Below are 18,239 nucleotides of genomic sequence, written 5' to 3'. Positions count from 1 at the left end.
TATATATATATATATATATATATATAAATATATAAATAAAAATATATATGTTTATATGTGTGTGTGTGTATATATATATACTAGCAAAATACCACGCTCGCAGCGGAGAAGTAGTGTGTTAAAAGTAATGAAAAGAAAAGGAAACATTTTGAAAATAACATAACATGATTGTCAATGTTATTGTTTTGTGACTATTATGAGTGTTTCTGTCATATATATATATATATATATATATATATATATATATATATATATATATATATATATATATATATATATATATATATATATATGTATATATGTATATATATATATATATATGTATATATATGTAGATGTGTGTGTGTATATATATATATATATATATATATATATGTATATATACATATATATATATATATATATATATATATATATATATATATGTATATATATATATATATATATATATATATATATATATATATATATATATATATATATATATATATATATATATATATATATATATATATATATATATATATATATATATATATATATATATATATATATATATATATATATATATATATATATATATATATATATATATATATATATATATATATATATATATATATATACAGTCTTTGGGGTGCGAGCAACTGTTGCTGGGGGTGCCAGAATCCATCAAGGAAGAAAAATGAACAACATTATTTGTACAAAATCTTAATTTATTTATCCATTCCTAAATAATTAGATGGGCAGGCTATTTCATATCGGTGCAATGCAATACGCTGCTTGTTAAAACGGATGACTCCCGTTCTAACGTGCAAGTCTTCGTGGATATTATGATCTATCGTTTCTGTTCAAGTTTTATTTAAATTTTAAATAGAAGGAATTTTTATTTAGTCGACAGAATATTATTCCGGAATAAATCAACTCAAACCTTAAATAACTTATATTTTGCTCTCCATAAAAATATATCCTGTCTAAATTATACAAGTTAGAAATAAAGTAAACGTTAAAAGAACAAAGATTCAAATTTCTTTACTCTTATGTAATTTTACATAAAAAATAAACTTAAATTTGAAATATCCCAAAAGATTTTGCTCTCCATAAAAATATATCCTGTCAAAATTATACAAATTCAAATATGAACATGCTGCATAACAAAACCTGGAAATATAAATAAAATTTGTTCTTTTCAGCAATAACAAATCAAATCATTCAGTCGTCTTTGGTCATATGTCATGTTATTAGAGCTGGACGCCTGGTATCTTTTTTTGGCAACAAGTTCGTTTATGTTTGGTGTGAGGTTCTGTGTTGTGGAGATTCTCAGGATGGACTGCAGGTGCTCATCAGTGAGGCGACTCCTGTGTGCTGTTTTGTTAGTCGTCATCACTGAAAAGAGCTTCTCACACAGATATGTGCTACCAAACATGCACAAGGTTTGAGCCGCATGTAGACGAAGCTGGAGCATTTCGGAGTGAGTAAACTGTGCGGACACTGCAGTATCGTACTTTGCCTTTAGTGTGCTATTACACTGCAGCTCAATGACCTCCATCTGAATCTGCACAGGTGCAGTTTCCACATCGACGGCAAATGGGTTGCGAAACAACTCAAAATTCTTTTTTTGGTCTTCAAAGTCACCAAAGCGCCATGCAAAATCAGTGCGCAGTGCGCTCAGTTTATCAGCAAAGTGCGTATCTGAGAACACCGTTGTGCCGACTTGGTTCAACATTACTTGGCAACAGGGAAAGTGGGGCAAGTTGCACTGGTGCATTTGTGTCTCCCATAAAAGCAGCTTCACTTGAAAATCACTTTGTGATTTTGCACAGGTAAAAACGTCTGCTGGATTTAGGGTTGCCACCCGTCCTTTAAAATACGGAATCGTCCCATATTTGAGAATGAAATTGCGCGTCCCGTTTTGAATCAATACAGGACGGGTTTTGTTCCGTATTTTTTTTATCATTTTTTTTAAAGCAGCGTCTCATGCAAATCATCCCACACGTATTTTATGAAGATGCCTCCTTTCCTACTTTTGATTGGGTAATACTTGATGTCATCGTTAGTTTGATTGGTCTTTTTAACTGTCCAGTGAGGAGGGCGGGTCTTTTAAGTAGAGTCTGCAAAGTGTGCGTCCCTTATTTTTTTGTATTAAAAGTGGTAACCCTAGCTGGATTCTTCTTTAACTCTTCTGCTTTCTATATCTTCTGCATTGCATTCAGGTCTTTCAAGTTATCGTGATGTTTTGTCTCATAGTGCCGTCTTAGATTAAATTCTTTAATTACAGCCACATTAGCTCCACAAATGAGACACACATGTTTACTGGCAATGTCAGTAAACATATACTCAGCCTGCCATCGGTTTTTAAGGGCTCTATTTTCAGAATCAACTTTTCTTTTCGGCATCGTGTGGGCTAGCTTCGCAATAACTTGCAGTATCATAAGCTAGACTTGATTAACGCGGTAAGTGTTCGGCAAGGCAGCTGAAGCGCTGCATTATGGGATCTGTAGTTTATTGTGTTACCAGCGCTTCATATCCCCGGGCCATTAATAACAATAATATACAACTCTCGTTTATATCCTGCGTCCTCTCATTAAACTTGTATCCCGCATTACCCGTGGGCATGCACGCCAGCGGCAGCCTGTCTATGAACTTAATTTAAATTTTATGTTTACACCGTGCTTTGTTTCCGAAGTAGCAGCACTCATGAATATGGTTGTATATATGTCATTCGCTCGCTTCCTATTGTTTAGCAGCCTTCTCAATTATATAATGCATGTTTTCTTCAGCACGTTTTGGAGCTCTTCCTGGTTTTCTACGTACTGCGTTAAAAGTCAGTTCACGTGATTACGTGTGAGGCGTGATGATGTCACACAAAACTCCGCCCCCACGGCTTTCGCGCTCAACTCCATTACAATAAATTGAGAAAAATCGCTTCCAGTTATGACCATTACGCGTAGAATTTCGAAATGAAACCTGCCCAACATTTGTAAGGAAGCTGTAAGGAATGAGCCTGCCAAATTTCAGTCTTCTACCTACACGGGAAGTTGGAGAATTAGTGATGAGTCAGTGAGTGAGTGAGTGAGGGCTTTGCCTTTTATTAGTATAGATATATATACATATGTATGTGTGTGTATATATATATATACATATGTATGTGTGTGTATATATATATATATATATATATATATATATATATATATATACACACACACACACACACACTGTATATATATATATATATATATATATATATATATATATATATATATATATATGTATATGTATGTATATGTATATATATATATATATATATATATATATATATATATATATAGGTGTATATGTGTGTGTATATATATATATGACAGCAACACTCATAACAGTGACAAAAAAATTACATTGACAATCATTTTACGTTATTTTCAAAATGTTTCGTTTTCTTTTTCATTACTTCTTTAACACACTACTTCTCCGCTGCAAAGCGCGGGTATTTTGCTAGTACATACAGTCCCGATCAAAAGTTTAAGACCACTTGGAAAAATGGCAAAAAATCATATTTTGCATGGTTGGATCCTAACAAGGTTCCAAGTAGAGCTTCAACATGCAACAAAAATAAATGGGAGTGAGACAAAACATTTTTTGAGCGTTCAATTAGTTGAAAATAACGATTAAATTGAAACAAAGCTGTTTTACATCTGATCAAGATTTTAGGACCACAGGCCTTTAAAAGGCCAAATCTGTGCAAAGATGTGGATTCATTGTCATTTTCTGTCAGGTAGTCACACGTTCTGATGGCAAAGGCAAAAAAACTCTCCTTTTTTGAACGTGGTCGTTTTGTTAAACTGCATAAGCAGGGTCTCTCACATCACGCCATCGCTGCTGAGGTGGGACGCAGTAAGACAGTCATTTGGAATTTCTTAAATGATCCTGAGGGTTATGGAACAAAAAAGTCAAGTGGAAGATCCAAAAAAATTTCACCAGCACTGAGCCGGAGGATCCAATTGGCTGTCCGTCAAGACACTGGATGATCCTCAACCCAAATTAAGGCCATTACTGGTGCTGACTGCAGCCCCATAACCATCAGACGGCATCTGAGACTGAAGGGCTTCAAAAACAAAAAACGTCTCCTTGAACGCCACAGAACTGCTCGTTTGGACTTTGCAAGAGAGCACCAAACATGGAACATTCAAAGGTGGAAGAAAGTTTTATTCTCTGATGAGAAAAAATGTAACTTTGATGGTCCTGATGGTTTCCAACGTTACTGGCATGACAAGCATCTCCCACCTGAGATGTTTTCTATGTGCCACAGTGGAGGGGGCGCCATAATGGTCTGGGGTGCTTTTTCCTTCAGTGGAACAATGGAGCTTCAGGAAGTGCAGGGGCGTCAAATGGCCGCTGGCTATGTCCAGATGTTGCAGAGAGCATTCCTCATGACTGAGGGCCCTCGTCTGGGCTTTTCAACAGGCAATGCTACAGTACACAATGCCCGCAGGACAAGGGACTTCTTCCAGGAGAATAACATCACTCTTTTGGCCCATCCTGCTTGTTCCCCTGATCTAAATCCAATTGAGAACCTTTGGGGATGGATGGCAAGGGAAGTTTACAAAAATGGACAACAGTTCCAGACAGTAGATGCCCTTCGTGCGGCCGTCTTCACCACTTGGAGAAATGTTCCCACTCACCTCATGGAAATGCTTGCATCAAGCATGCCGCAACGCAATTTTGAAGTGATCAACAATAACGGTGGAGCTACTCAGTACTGAGTTCATGTTTGGAAATTTGATTTCTGTATTTTTTTATGGGTTTTTTTGGAGGTGTGGTCCTAAACTTTTGATCAGCTGTAAAACAGCCTGTTTCAGTTTAATTGTTGTTTTCATTAAATTGCACACTCAAAAGTTTTGTCTCACTCCCATTTCTTCTTGTTGCATGTTGAAGCTCTACTTGGAACCTTGTTAAGATCCAACCATGCAAAATATGATTTTTTGCCATTTTTCAAGTGGTCTTAAACTTTTGATCGGGACTGTATAATATATATAAAATTATTTCACATTGTACTCAGTGTTCTGAATCATACTGTAATAATTTCTTTCTTAAAATACAGTACAATTATAATACATGGTTCCAGATGCATCAGTCCTAGAACATCCTAAATATTTGACCCACAATAGGCACTTTATGATGTAAAGTTCATGCTGTATAACCTTCCATTTGTTCTTTTAGCTTGTTAAAATGTATTATGAAAATAAAGTGTATGTGCACTAGAGAGTGAGTGTAGTGTCTTTTCTGATAATCTGACATAATCACCAATTGTGGACAAACATTTTAGCAAATTTTTAAAAATGATAATGGCCCCAAAGCTACAATCAGATTTCCAGTAAAATCAAAAATACAGAAATTAAAGTGTACACTAAACTGTGTCTAGTATTAAATTGTAACAAATCCTATCTCAGATAGTGCCCCTTCTTCCTCTTTGAGACACTGCCCACCATAAGGCCTGTGAACAACACTGGTTAGGACAGCCTTGATCTTGCCTTACAGAGCATAACTCTGAGCAAGTGGCAGTTGCAAAGAATTCTCAGGGCTAATGGGCTCTAGTGACAATGCTATACCAGCATCGAAGAAGTTATTCATTTTATTGCTGATCAATTGTAAGGTGCCAAGAGACTGCATGATTATTGCTGGATATACACAAAGAGCGCACAAATTTCATAAATTGTTCCAGTGATTTAATATTTTTTATTCTATCCAGTTCCTTGCTGGAATTCTGTAGGTTTGAGTGTGGATTAGGAACTAAAAACTAGTTTTAAAATTATTTTCTTTTCAATTATGTTTATGGTTTATTGCTAGGTTTATGAAAACCATAAACCAATAGTACTTATAAATATTCATCCATCCATCCATTTTCTAACCCGCTGAATCCGAATACAGGGTCACGGGGGATAAATATAATAATAGTTTCAAGAAGAACACTTATATTAACACTTTATTCTATAATTAGATGTGTAATTACAACAAAAACAATTGTTATGCTTACTTACACTTTTATTCAAATAAAAATGTTGCTGCCTCAACAAAAACAGACACAATAAATAATGGGCTCTCTGCACATCCCTGATACAAACACAGCTATGAACACTGGCATAAACAAAACTTGCTTGTAACCAGAAAGATGTTGTATATGCTATATGATTATGCAACTCAGATAACCTGAAATATCTGTAAATGAAGGTTGAATGAATAAAGTTTCAGTTTTTTATACTTACTGCGGTCTGTGCAGTGATGTGTGTGCATCCCACAATCTTGGCTCCAGCCAGTGGCTTTTCTCCTTGAGCTCTTTTTCTTAAAGCCATCAGTGCAGGCATCTCTAAAGGAAATATGGAAAAAAAGTTGTTATAACAGGTCAAATATGGCTAGGTAGGCCCTAAATATCTTTATATTTACTATAAATAAGACTGTATTTGTTTCTCTAGAACAACTAAATAGCTATTTTAAACTGCTTTTAACTATTTTCTAATATGCTGTTCTTCGCTCAAAACTTTAAAGACCTAAGTAGTCAGGAAACAAAGTAAATATGAAATTCCTAAAAGTTGTTTCGGTGTATATTAGAAAATTAGTACCACATAATCTGTGTTCTGGGGGCAAGTAGGTATTTAGACATGCATAATATAGTTTAGGGGCCATGCACCCATGAAGCAAGAGACGGTAAGGTGAATTGATACTTTGCAGACAGCAGAGGGCAATGCAATCACACTTTTAGTCTATATGGACTAAGTCAAATTAAGTAGAATATAGTTTTAACCAGAGGCTGTAGGTTGACATATGACTAATATATTAGGTATAGAATGAAACCCAAAAAAAAAACCTAATAAAAAAAATAAATAATTCACACACTGTCTTATGCAACATTAAGGTAACTGGGTATTTCCAGCTGAATGAGTTATTCTTATAAACAACAATGTCCTTAGTTTTGGGAAAAACAAAAACCCAAAACATCCTGATTCCACTCCACAAACTACTGTACTGCCCTCTCTCTTGGAATGAAAATTAGTCTATGACCCCTATGGTCTTCCATTTATTGTTGAAGAATATACTTGCAAGTCCCTGTTATCAGGACTGTTTCATGCTCTAAACAGCAAACATAGTGCAACATGTTACATTTATAAACAAGTACACATACAGCAATTATTATGATTTCTGTTTGAAAACTTTACATGCAAAAGCACAAACAATATGTTATCATGCTTGGTTACTCAGTGATCTTATAATAGAAGCTGAACATTTGAACGATCCTGTACCATTCACCACAACTGAGGAGTCAGAAGAGCAACTGTGTAGGATGGTTCATCTGTGTGTCAAAGTGCTGTTGTCATTTTGGGGGACTCCTTTCTACAAAACCTGGACTACGCTCCATCTGGCCAGAAGACTTTTGTGCCCTGCTTTGCGAGTGTGTGTGTTCAGGACACTGTTTTAATAAATAAAAAACTCTGTTTGGTTTTATTGGTACTATGCTTATCCACATGGGGACTTTGGATCACTGCTGCATATCGCTTTTGAGGGGATCTGGGACTCAGCTATATTGATCGTCATTTTTGGATTAGTTCTGATGTTTCGATGTTCAGGTGAGGCCTTCAGTCGCCCGTTTTCATTCAAGGCCTAGTTGAAGACTTTCTGCATTGAGCACAGCCCTACACTACTCAACAATTTCGATTTGTTCTAGGTGTGACACCTATTTTTCACCCGAACAGGCATGGAGCCTAGGTCCTCTCAAACAATATAGCTAAGGAAATTAATGAAATTTGGCCATTTGAAATTAATCATAAACATTAACATATTCTGTATCTAGTCAAGCCAGCCACTTAATTGTCTAAACAAGTGTTTTACAGTATTTTAAGCTACACGTAACCAATAATAATCACACTAAAAACATCATACAACAAGGGATTAATGTCCACAGGTATCCGTTTTATTATTTGTTTGATGAAGTCATGCCAACCTGCGACATATATAGACATTAAATAGTATTAGTTAAAGAAATTTGTCAATTATTCTATGTAAAGATAACAGTGATGCGAATTTAAATTCCCCACAGAGGTCTAGTCTTGCTAACTATAAACCTGGGTTAGGATATGATCATTCTTCAGTGGCTTTACCTATAAATGTGCACTCTCTCGGCACTATAGTAATGTATGATGATCTAATTAAAAGGTCTGGACAAAGCAGGTTAAACACAAGTAACTTAATTGTGCTCTTCCAAGACCTTAAATTTGTCCTTACCAAATATTAGAGCTTTAACCAGTATAACCTTCTATATTAATGATCTTATTAGTGATAGGAAAATGGACTTTCTTACATTGAATGAAACATGGCTCAGTAGTGATATTAATTGAAGCAGCACTTCCAAATTACAATTTTGTTCATTTGGTTCACCAAGATAAAAAAGATACCAGTTTACGGAGTATTTTCTTAAGCTGACTGAACTGTAACAATACTAGCTGGCACTTTTATGTCCTTGGGGTATCTTGCTGAAGTTTTTCAAAAAGTGACACAGTCTCTCATATTAACTGTTTGCAGACACAAAATATAAAGTGTCTTCTTTTGAGGAATTTCTAAGACTTTCTAATGTAGAAATTTTAGTAACTAGAACTAAACAGCAGAATATTATTTAAAAATATTTTAATGAATCTGCACTGTCTAGGTTCGTTAATGGAAAATGGAAAAAATGAGGATATTCTAAAGATACTTGGCTCCTTAGTATTATAAGTCAACAAAAAAATGAAGAATTTAAGTGTAATTATGGACTCTGGCCTAAGCTTTAAATCACATATTTACATTTTTACTAAGACTGAATGTTCCATTTAGGAACACTGCAAAAGTTAGACCTTTTATAATGCTGCGAAAGGCATTTACTTTAACACACTGCAATCTGGAGTACCTAAGAAAGACATCAATTGGTTGCAGTTAGTCCAGAATGCAGCAGCAATTATCTTAGCCAGAAGAAAAAATCTGAGCACATCTTACTGGTTTTAGTTGTAGGTTTCTTAAATTGGTTACCTGTATGTTTTAGAACCGGCTTTAAAATATTAATAATTGCATATAAAGCTTCTAATAAATCTTCCTCTTTCCTATATTTTGGAGTGTCTCCCCCCCATACTTTACAAGTTGAATTTAGATTTACTAATAGTGGCCTACTAATTATTTTAAGAGCCAAGCCCAAAAGAAGTGGTGAGGTTCCCTTTTATTGTTATGTACCAAAAATCTGGAATACATTACTAATACCATGTTTCCCCGAAAATAATACCTAGCAGTAATTTCTGATGTACCGCTAATATAAGCCCTCCCCCGAAAATAAGACCAACCGCTAATCCGCCATTTTTGCATCTGTCCTGAGAGCTGCCGTATTTAGCCTAAAAGCTGCTCTGCTTACACTTGACATTGCAATAAACAAGCCATTCAAGGACCATTTGTGAATACAAGTCAATGATTACATTGAAAACAAAATGGATAGAAATCAGCGGGGGAACTTTGTGAAGCCGAAGCTGCAAGAGGTGGTGACTTGGGTGAAGAATTCATGGGATAAAACCACTGAAAGCTGTGTTGCCAATGCACTACGAGCAGGTTACCAGGACAAGAAGTGTTCATTTAAGGAGAGCAGCATCGCTGCACATGAGAGATTGGGGCCATTAATTCTAAAGGAATAAGAGTCAAAAGAAATCCAGGAAGGAATTGCAGGTTTAGATATGGAGAGTTATGATGATATTCTAGAAGAAGATGACATGTATTTGAATAAATGTAGAAGCAATTAACATACAGTAGTTTGTATAACATGAATACATGTTGATTGTTAAACCAGAGTTAACATAGGAAGGGGTGCCCAAGGGAGTCCGTGATACCGGTAGCGATGCACTGGCCGGGGCTTTTGGGGTGCAAGGTTTTCCTGCTGCGGTGGGTGAGTGTGGAACAGCTTTCAACCTCGTTTTTTGCTTCTTCTCGTTCTTTCTGGTTGGTGTGCGGCTGTGGGCTTTTGTTTCCTGCTGGGGAGGGACGCTGCATTTCACCTTTTTTTTAGGTGAGAAAAATCTTTTTTCGTTTGGGAAAGGGTGAGGTGCAGCGTTTTTCCCCGGTGGGAAGTGGGGGTTCGCGGCTGCATGCTGGCCGCAGGGATCGAGAACAGCAGGAGACGGGGTTGAAACTTGGGGCACTACCTTGGAGTAAGATGTTCTGTGCTTGCAAGCCATGGCGGGGGAGGTGTGTGCTCCAGGGGCTCCGTTCAGCGCGGCGCTATTGCAGATTCTTTCTTCCTCGTATAGTAGTTTGTAGAACAGGAATACCGTACATGTTGATTTGATTGTTGAACAGGCGTTAACGTACCAGTAGTTTGTACCATATAATTGTTAAAAAGGAATAAATGTATTTACTTTTTTAAACTTCAATAAAAATAAGGCCTACCCAAAAATAAGCCCTAGTGCATTTTTTGGACCTAAAATTAATATAGGACACTGTCTTATTTTCAGGGAAACATGGTAAACATATGCCAGACTAATACTAGAAAATTAAAAAAAAAAAAATCCTAAAAATCTACTTTTTTAATTTGGCTTTTTCATAGATACATTTCAGTTCTACTCTTAGTAAACCAAATAAGTGTAGAATTATCATACTCTTCAATAAACTTGCAATCTTTATTAATCCTTTTAATCGTTTTTCCATGTTTTTCTCCTGTTCCTATGAAGTAGTTTGCAATGTCTGAAGTCTGAATGAAAGCCGATTCTCCAACCTGCCACAGGCCCCACTGCATTGAATCTTTCTGTTTTTTGTAACTACTTCTTTGACATCTTGTAAAGCATTTTGAGCTAAATGTTGTTGTGTGGTGCTACAGCTAGTTGAATGGTAGGCTGCTTGTTATTACAAATACAATAGGTAAAAAAAAGACTAAGTTCATAAGGAAGAGAAAAATGGTTGAGAGTAAATTAAACTTTACTTTGTAATCAGTAAAATAATCTCTGAACTCCTGCAAACTTTGCGTTAATCATTACTACTGCTACATTTTCTTTTATGTTTATCCCCGTACTAATATTTAGCTACTTTGTTTTACTGCACTTGTAACTGCATTTCTTGTATGCTTCAATCCTTGTTGTCTCAAAATACACTACTACATGCCTTTAGTAAATTGCTAATGTCATTGGTGATTCACAGTTTCTAATGGAATATGTGGATTGTTTTCATAATCACACAGTTGTCCACGCATTTTTCTGTGAACCCTGTTAAGAAATATGACTACTAATCCAGATCTGAGGAGGATTCTCTGAACATGACCCAGATTGTGCAAAAGAAAAACAGTCCCACAGTTTTTCCTCTGACTGTTTAGTCCAACACTGAACACCTTTCCTTACCTTACTTTCCTTTTAGTTTCTGCTAGATAATCTGGAGACGTATTACTATAGAAACACTGAAACAAAACTTCAGATACTTCCTTTATTGGCATTGGTATTTAATTTTAATCTCAGTAGTAAATAAAGGTGGGAGATTAGAAGACAGAGTGAATCTGTTTCCATGGAAATCCCCAGCTTATATACTGGACTGGAAAAAAAATATTTTGGTGATAAATTTCATTCATTTTGAATTAATTTAAATATTCAATTATGGATAAGCATATGGATAAGGATATGAAAGTCTGTTAAGGTCTCGTTTCTGTGCATACTTGCGTTACATATATTAATAGTATATGCTAAACAGGGCACGAGTAGTTTGAAAATGTACATTTAGTAATGGAACTTCAGCCTAAAGCTGTTTCATGCATTGAACTACTGAATGATTAACATGTCTGCTGTAATTTGTAGATACTTCCATACAGATTACAGAAATAGTTTTAAAACTTGGGGCTGTCAGGTTTGACTTTTTTTTTTTTAAATAAACATATCTCAAAATGTTCTACAAATGTTGAATACAACTAGCCCTACATTAATGGAGTTCTTGACTAAGGTGTGGCACTTCTAAATCTGTGCAGTGCGCGGACTGCTCTTAGGTGATATGCAAGGTGAATCTCCATGCTCAGCTGCATTTTAGTTCCACTGCCCAGTTTCCTGCAGCTCTGGCTCTGAAATGTCACTCATTTCACCCATTTGGTTTCATTGCCTTCTTCCATGGCCACTGCCCCTTGCCTATTCAAAATATCTTACTGCTTAAATGAGGTCTGGAGGAAACAGTTCCCCTCTTACTCCTTACCCATTTTAAGCCGATCAATACCAAGAATAAGACTGCTCAGGAATGACATGCCAAGACTGATAGATTTTTGAGAAAGACTGGCCAGTGCTCTCTTTCACAACCCCTCTACACGTTTAAATACCTTGCTCTGCAATCTCTATCTCTCGGCGTCCAAAGTCAGCCTGCTTGATGTTCTTGATGCAGAAGTCACTACTACCCTTTGAGTTCTTCTGTTGTTTATCCCTTGGAGAAGTCTCATCATCAGAACTGTCTGTATAAGAAGCCGCTGAAAACAAAAGCAAATGGTTTACAGTTATATTTAAATATTTGGCTGAAACCTTTGTCAAAATGAAAGACAAACCATAATTTCTACATTTGTAAAGCTGGATTCAATGTTCATTTCTTGTCCAAACCTTAGTCACTATAGTAGTTAGTTCACACTAGCTAAGCACATACCATAATGCAATTCCAAAAACAGAGCAAGCAAAAAAAAACAAACAAAAAAAAAACAACAAAAACATTACATGTAAGATGTCATCTATAATATATGGATAAATACTGGACAGTTTCACCATTTTTTTGGAAACAGCACAAGAAATATTCCATAAAAGCTGTTACTTCTAAATACATCAAAACACGCATGAACAGGTCTAAGTATAATGCATATAATGGGTTGGCATTATTTAAAGCAGGGTTTCTTAAACTTGTCGAGACCCAATCTTGCCCTTTTTACTGTCCTCATGACTCATTCCTTGTTGAATACACGGAAAATCTTCAGTGTGGAGGTGGGGGTTACTCCGTTGGAGAGTTGTGGCAGATGGTCAGATTTGGGGTTTGGTAATTGTCAGGGTTTGTAATTAAGGACGATTGTCTGAGCAATGTTGGTTGCTTATTCAACATGCAGTGTCCCACGATTCATGATTTCTTACAACAAACCATCAACGACACATTAAAATTAAATACAACTATAACTTGCAAACCAACAAGAATCTCTAATTTAAAGTAACATTCAAAAACAGTGGATACAAGGAGAAAGGGACTAAGTTATACAGATAAATCCAGTTTAAATGATCAAAGTCAAAATCAAAACCACAGACATTATGAGGTTTGATGTAGGAAAATAAAGAAACATGAAAAAATTATTAAAACGCCTCAATGACTGAGTCTAAAGAACTGAAAGAGGCCGTTTATTAGGAACATAATTAGAGAAGGTTAGAAGACAGTTGACAATAAAGGGTTTGCTGTTGTCAGGTAAAGACAGCCTTGCATATAGCAACATTGAGTGCACTGCAAAAATACAAACCTTATTCTCTTTATACTTTGATGTTAAAAAATATCACAAGAGACCAAAGGGTATGCAATCAATAACTGAATTTTAGAATACAGCCCAAATTAGAGGTCAATTAGGCAAACATTTAAAAATTTTTTTTGTTCATGAAAACACATATTGTATGATGTAGCATTATATCGAAAGATATAGTTGTTCAGCAGAAAAAAAAAATATCAACTGCATTGCATAGGTCTACTTTCAGTTACAATGCTCACTTTTAACAATTATGAGCTCTCCTAAATTAACGTTATCATGAAGGTTGACTTTGCCAGTTTCTCCTTATATGTACTGTGTATGTCAGTTGTCATTAAAACGGCATACAAGCCTATAACTTGTAAGATTCACAATAAGAAATCTAAATTAAAAAATAAACTTTTTAAACTTTAAAATGTAATTTCTTGTTGCAAAAACCCTCAAGTCGACCTTTGTGTATCTGCAATGACCTTCTATGTACTTTTCAACTGTTTTTAATCAAGTACATCACTTTAACCTTTTCTGCAGGAAAAAATGCACTCTTATAACTTCAATAATGTATAAAAAATGGATCTAAATGCAGCTACAGGGTTCACATGAAATCTATCAAGGTACAGGGTTTCCAACGTCTCTTTGCTCTTGTCTGGGTAAAAGGGTGCTGCACATTTGCAAAGAAAAACTGAAAATGAAAAGATTAACCTGAAGGATAACCCGTAACAATTCAAGGCATAATATAATTAACATGGCTGTTACGACATTCATGTTTTCCTTTGTTTAAAGGTATTCAAAATTGAATATGCTGTTAAATATAGATGTATACTATTTTTTTTTTTTTAAACAGCAGAAGTTTTAAGTTGCAATTCAACAGCAGACTTAAGGCATACAAGTTCTAAACTAACAAGACAAGCAAGACATACACCTGATGACCCCGATTCTATTGATTCGCTAACAGAATGTCTGACTTGTATCTCAGAATGGATGAATAGTAATTTTCTCAAGTTAAATAAAGAGAAAACTGAAATCTTAGTAATCAGCAATAATGGATACAATGAGGCTATTAGAAATAAACTGGATACATTAGGATTAAAAGTCAAGACGGAGGTAAAAAGCTTAGGGGTGATTGTTGACTGTAATCTGAATTTTAAATCACATATTAATCAGATCACTAGGACAGCATTTTTTCACTTAAGAAACATAAGTAAAGTTAGACCGCTTATATCACTGAAAGATGCTGAGAAATTAGTTCACGCGTTTGTTTTCAGTCGACTAGATTACTGTAACGCACTCCTCTCAGGACTACCCAAAAAAGATATAAATCGTTTGCAACTAGTGCAGAATGCAGCTGCTAGAATCCTAACTAGGAAAAGAAAATCTGAGCACATTTCTCCAGTTTTAATGTCACTACACTGGTTACCTGTGTCATTCAGAATTGACTTTAAAATTCTGCTTATGGTTTATAAAGCCTTAAATAATCTCGCCCCATCTTATATATCGGAATGTCTGACACCTTATATTCCAAATCGTAACCTCAGATCCTCAAATGAGTGTCTCCTTAGAATTCCAAGAACAAAACTTAAAAGAAGTGGTGAGGCGGCCTTCTGCTGCTATGCACCTAAAATCTGGAATAGCCTGCCAATAGGAATTCGCCAGGCTGATACAGTAGAGCACTTTAAAACACTGCTGAAAACACATTACTTTAACATGGCCTTTTTATAACTTCATTTTAATCTTAATTTAACTTAATCTTGATACTCTATATGTTCAATTTCCTCAAAATAACTATTCATGGTGGCTCTAAAATCGGTACTGACCCCTACAATCTCTTCTGTTTCTTTTCCCGGTTTCTTTGTGATGGTGGCCTGTGCCACCTCCACCTACTCAAAGCTTCATGATGCTCCAACAATGATGGACGGATTAAAAGGCAGAAGTCTACGTGACCATCATCATCATCAAGCCCTTCCGTGAGAATCCTAAATCCAAAGAGGACTGTTTCATTTATGTTAGGTAGAATGCCCAGAGGGGACTGGGCGGTCTCATGGTCTGGAATCCCTACAGATTTTATTTTTTCTCCAGCCGTCTGGAGTTTTTTTGTTTTTTCTGTCCCCCCTGGCCATTGAACCTTACTCTTATTCGATGTTAATTAATGTTGATTTATTTTGTTTTATAATTGTGTCTTTCATTTTTCTATTCTTTAATATGTAAAGCACTTTGAGCTACTGTTTGTATGAAAATGTGCTATATAAATAAATGTTGTTGTTGTTGTTGTTACACATATATACACATCATGGGCACAGAATAACACACTTTTTTTTAAATATTCTAATGACTAAGTGGAGAAATATTACTTGCATCTGTTTAATCAACCTGAAGTGTAATTGGGTGTCTCACTACTGTGGCAAAAGATTTGATAAAATATTTAATGATAAATTGTTAAATTATATGCTTTTAGGGCAGAATTGTGGTAAAGTGGAGAGTGCTGCTAGATTCATTGTATTTGATACATATGTCATATTTCATTCTTACCTGGGTGGTGTATGTATGTTCCCCCTTGTACTAGCTGTGCTACCCATCTAAGACAACATGAAATCCAAGTAATCAACGTAAACCTCAGCCTTAACGTTTGCAGTGTACTGTTTATTAGACGCCATTTTATAATACATGTAGTAATAAAATGCATTGTTGCATTGTCCATTCAAACAGATGGTGCACTGCAAATGTTAATGCTGGGGTCTATATTGATTATGTGGAAGCATTATTACAAATGTTTGTAACGCGCCATCTGCTGGAATGACAAATGCGATGCATTTTATTACTACAAATGTTTGTGGTATGCCATCTGTTGAAATGACAGAGACATATGGATACAAAGACACATGCTTTTATTAAATTGGATATATATATGAATTCATTATTTATGTAACTATGATAATTATGTAAGTTTTTAAAAGATCTTGAAATAAAGAAGCAGAAAACTACACACAAACTCAGGCTGCTTATGGTGGGAATGTATTAATGGTGTTTTTATTTTATTAATTACTGGCTCAAATGTAATGTTTCCTTAAACTTTCAGCGTAGGTCAGTGTTTCAGTTGTCAGACTTAAATCAATGTAACTGAAACATACTTGTTTCAATAAAACAGAAGACTACAGTATTTTGATATATTCAGAAATGAAGGAAATACACAAATTGCTTATTTTGACTTTGTTTTTTAAAAAATAGTTTTAGTTCATTTAACTGTACAAAATGCCAAGATAAATTATTTGTTCTCCTCCTAATCAGACACAGTAGGTTTACATACTGTACCTTGTATTTTATAAACATGCCTGCTGCCTTTTTTATTTTGTATTTTGTGTCAGTATGTTACTATTGAGTCTCTGTTCTCAAACCTCAACTGTGCAATAGGGGTCAAAGAGAATTACAATCCCCACTGGACAGATTTATTACACTGCTCCAGGCAATGGATAGCTTTTGCTCTCAGGTACCAGAAGAGCAATTTGAGGCTGAAATGCCAGCTTTGAAAGAGCACATTCTTTCATAATGTATGCATATGTGTAATACAAGGTAAGCCGATACATTTGGTACCTGATACAATTTTTTAAAACTTTTTGCACAATTTGAAGTTTACCTACTTTTCTTTTGCTTATCTTCTGCATTATAATTGGATATCAGGTGGTAAGTGTGGAACAGCAAGCAGAGAGGGAAATTTTAAACTACAATAGGTCACATTTAATTATATTAATCAACTCAGTGTGTGCCCCTATCCATGTCACTTAAAAACAAAAATAAAAACGCATTACAGGTATACTATATCCTGAACATGTAAGTTGCCAGGGATAACAATGTCAACCAAACACATGACAACCTGCCTGCTCTTAGTAAGCTTTACGTAAAAGAGGAACATAGGTAGTCAACTACTTATTAGTTCTCCATTTGAGTTGGAAAATATTTACTGTGTAAAGCAGTCCCTCTGGTATCCTTCAACAGAATGTGTGGGTACATTAATGCTTTACTGAATTACAAAGAACCCTACATGTGGTGCATCCTATTCTCAGGCTTATTATTTCTAAAGTCTAATTTAGTGTCTAATAATGTTGCACCTAGGTTCTACTTAATGAATCTATAGTTTGGTCCTGTGTTCAAGGCATGTGTTTTATGTACAACATTCATATGTACAGTGTAAGTAGACTTAGACCTTAGGAAGTCCCCAGTCTCAAATGATGTAGCATTTGTATGACTCAAGTAAGTAGAGCTTATTAACGTGCACTTTTTCATCACTGGTACTCAGGACCTTTCTAAGGGCCCTATAAGGCAAGTATTCCAGATTTAGAGACACACAACTGTTGTTAGCATTTATGGTTTCAGGATACTTGCATTTAGCCCATGTCCTTTTATAAGGTTAAGTCGAAGCAGAACCTTACATTATCACTAGACATTTTTACATTTTTAATGTTTAGTTATTCTGCAACAATAACCATCTGCTGTGTTACATGCTTTTTAACTGCTTTGAGGTAAACAAAAATAATAATAATAATTTAGTACAGTCAAGATTATAGTAGCTAGTGCACTGTGCAAGATATGATGACTACCAAGCTCATTCAATATATATGCTGTCAAGGAGTAACTTTAAAACCTATTTAAAAAACATCCTTTGATAAAGGTTAATGATGAACTTTACAGAAGCAAGATGATGCCACCTTAAATTTGTAAAATCCCTGAAAAAATGACAAAACTAGATATACCAAAT

General features: G+C 35.2%; 1 protein-coding gene across 2 annotated transcripts in view; it reads right to left on the bottom strand.

Annotated features, from left to right (window-relative positions):
• ahcyl2b (adenosylhomocysteinase like 2b) overlaps nucleotides 1-18,239 on the bottom strand; it is a 179,518-nt gene that overhangs the window by 44,062 nt on the left and 117,217 nt on the right. For both annotated transcript variants that reach the window (XM_039760982.1, XM_039760983.1), the window contains exons 3-4: nucleotides 12,335-12,478; nucleotides 6,258-6,358 (exon numbers count right to left, since the gene is read on the bottom strand). In XM_039760982.1, coding sequence (XP_039616916.1) covers nucleotides 6,258-6,358; nucleotides 12,335-12,478 — 245 coding nt within the window. The remainder of the gene's footprint in view (nucleotides 1-6,257; nucleotides 6,359-12,334; nucleotides 12,479-18,239) is intronic.

Source organism: Polypterus senegalus, chromosome 8 (genome assembly GCF_016835505.1).
Source record: "Polypterus senegalus isolate Bchr_013 chromosome 8, ASM1683550v1, whole genome shotgun sequence".
NCBI lineage: Eukaryota > Metazoa > Chordata > Cladistia > Polypteriformes > Polypteridae > Polypterus > Polypterus senegalus.
This window is presented reverse-complemented; position numbering and strand designations above follow the sequence as displayed.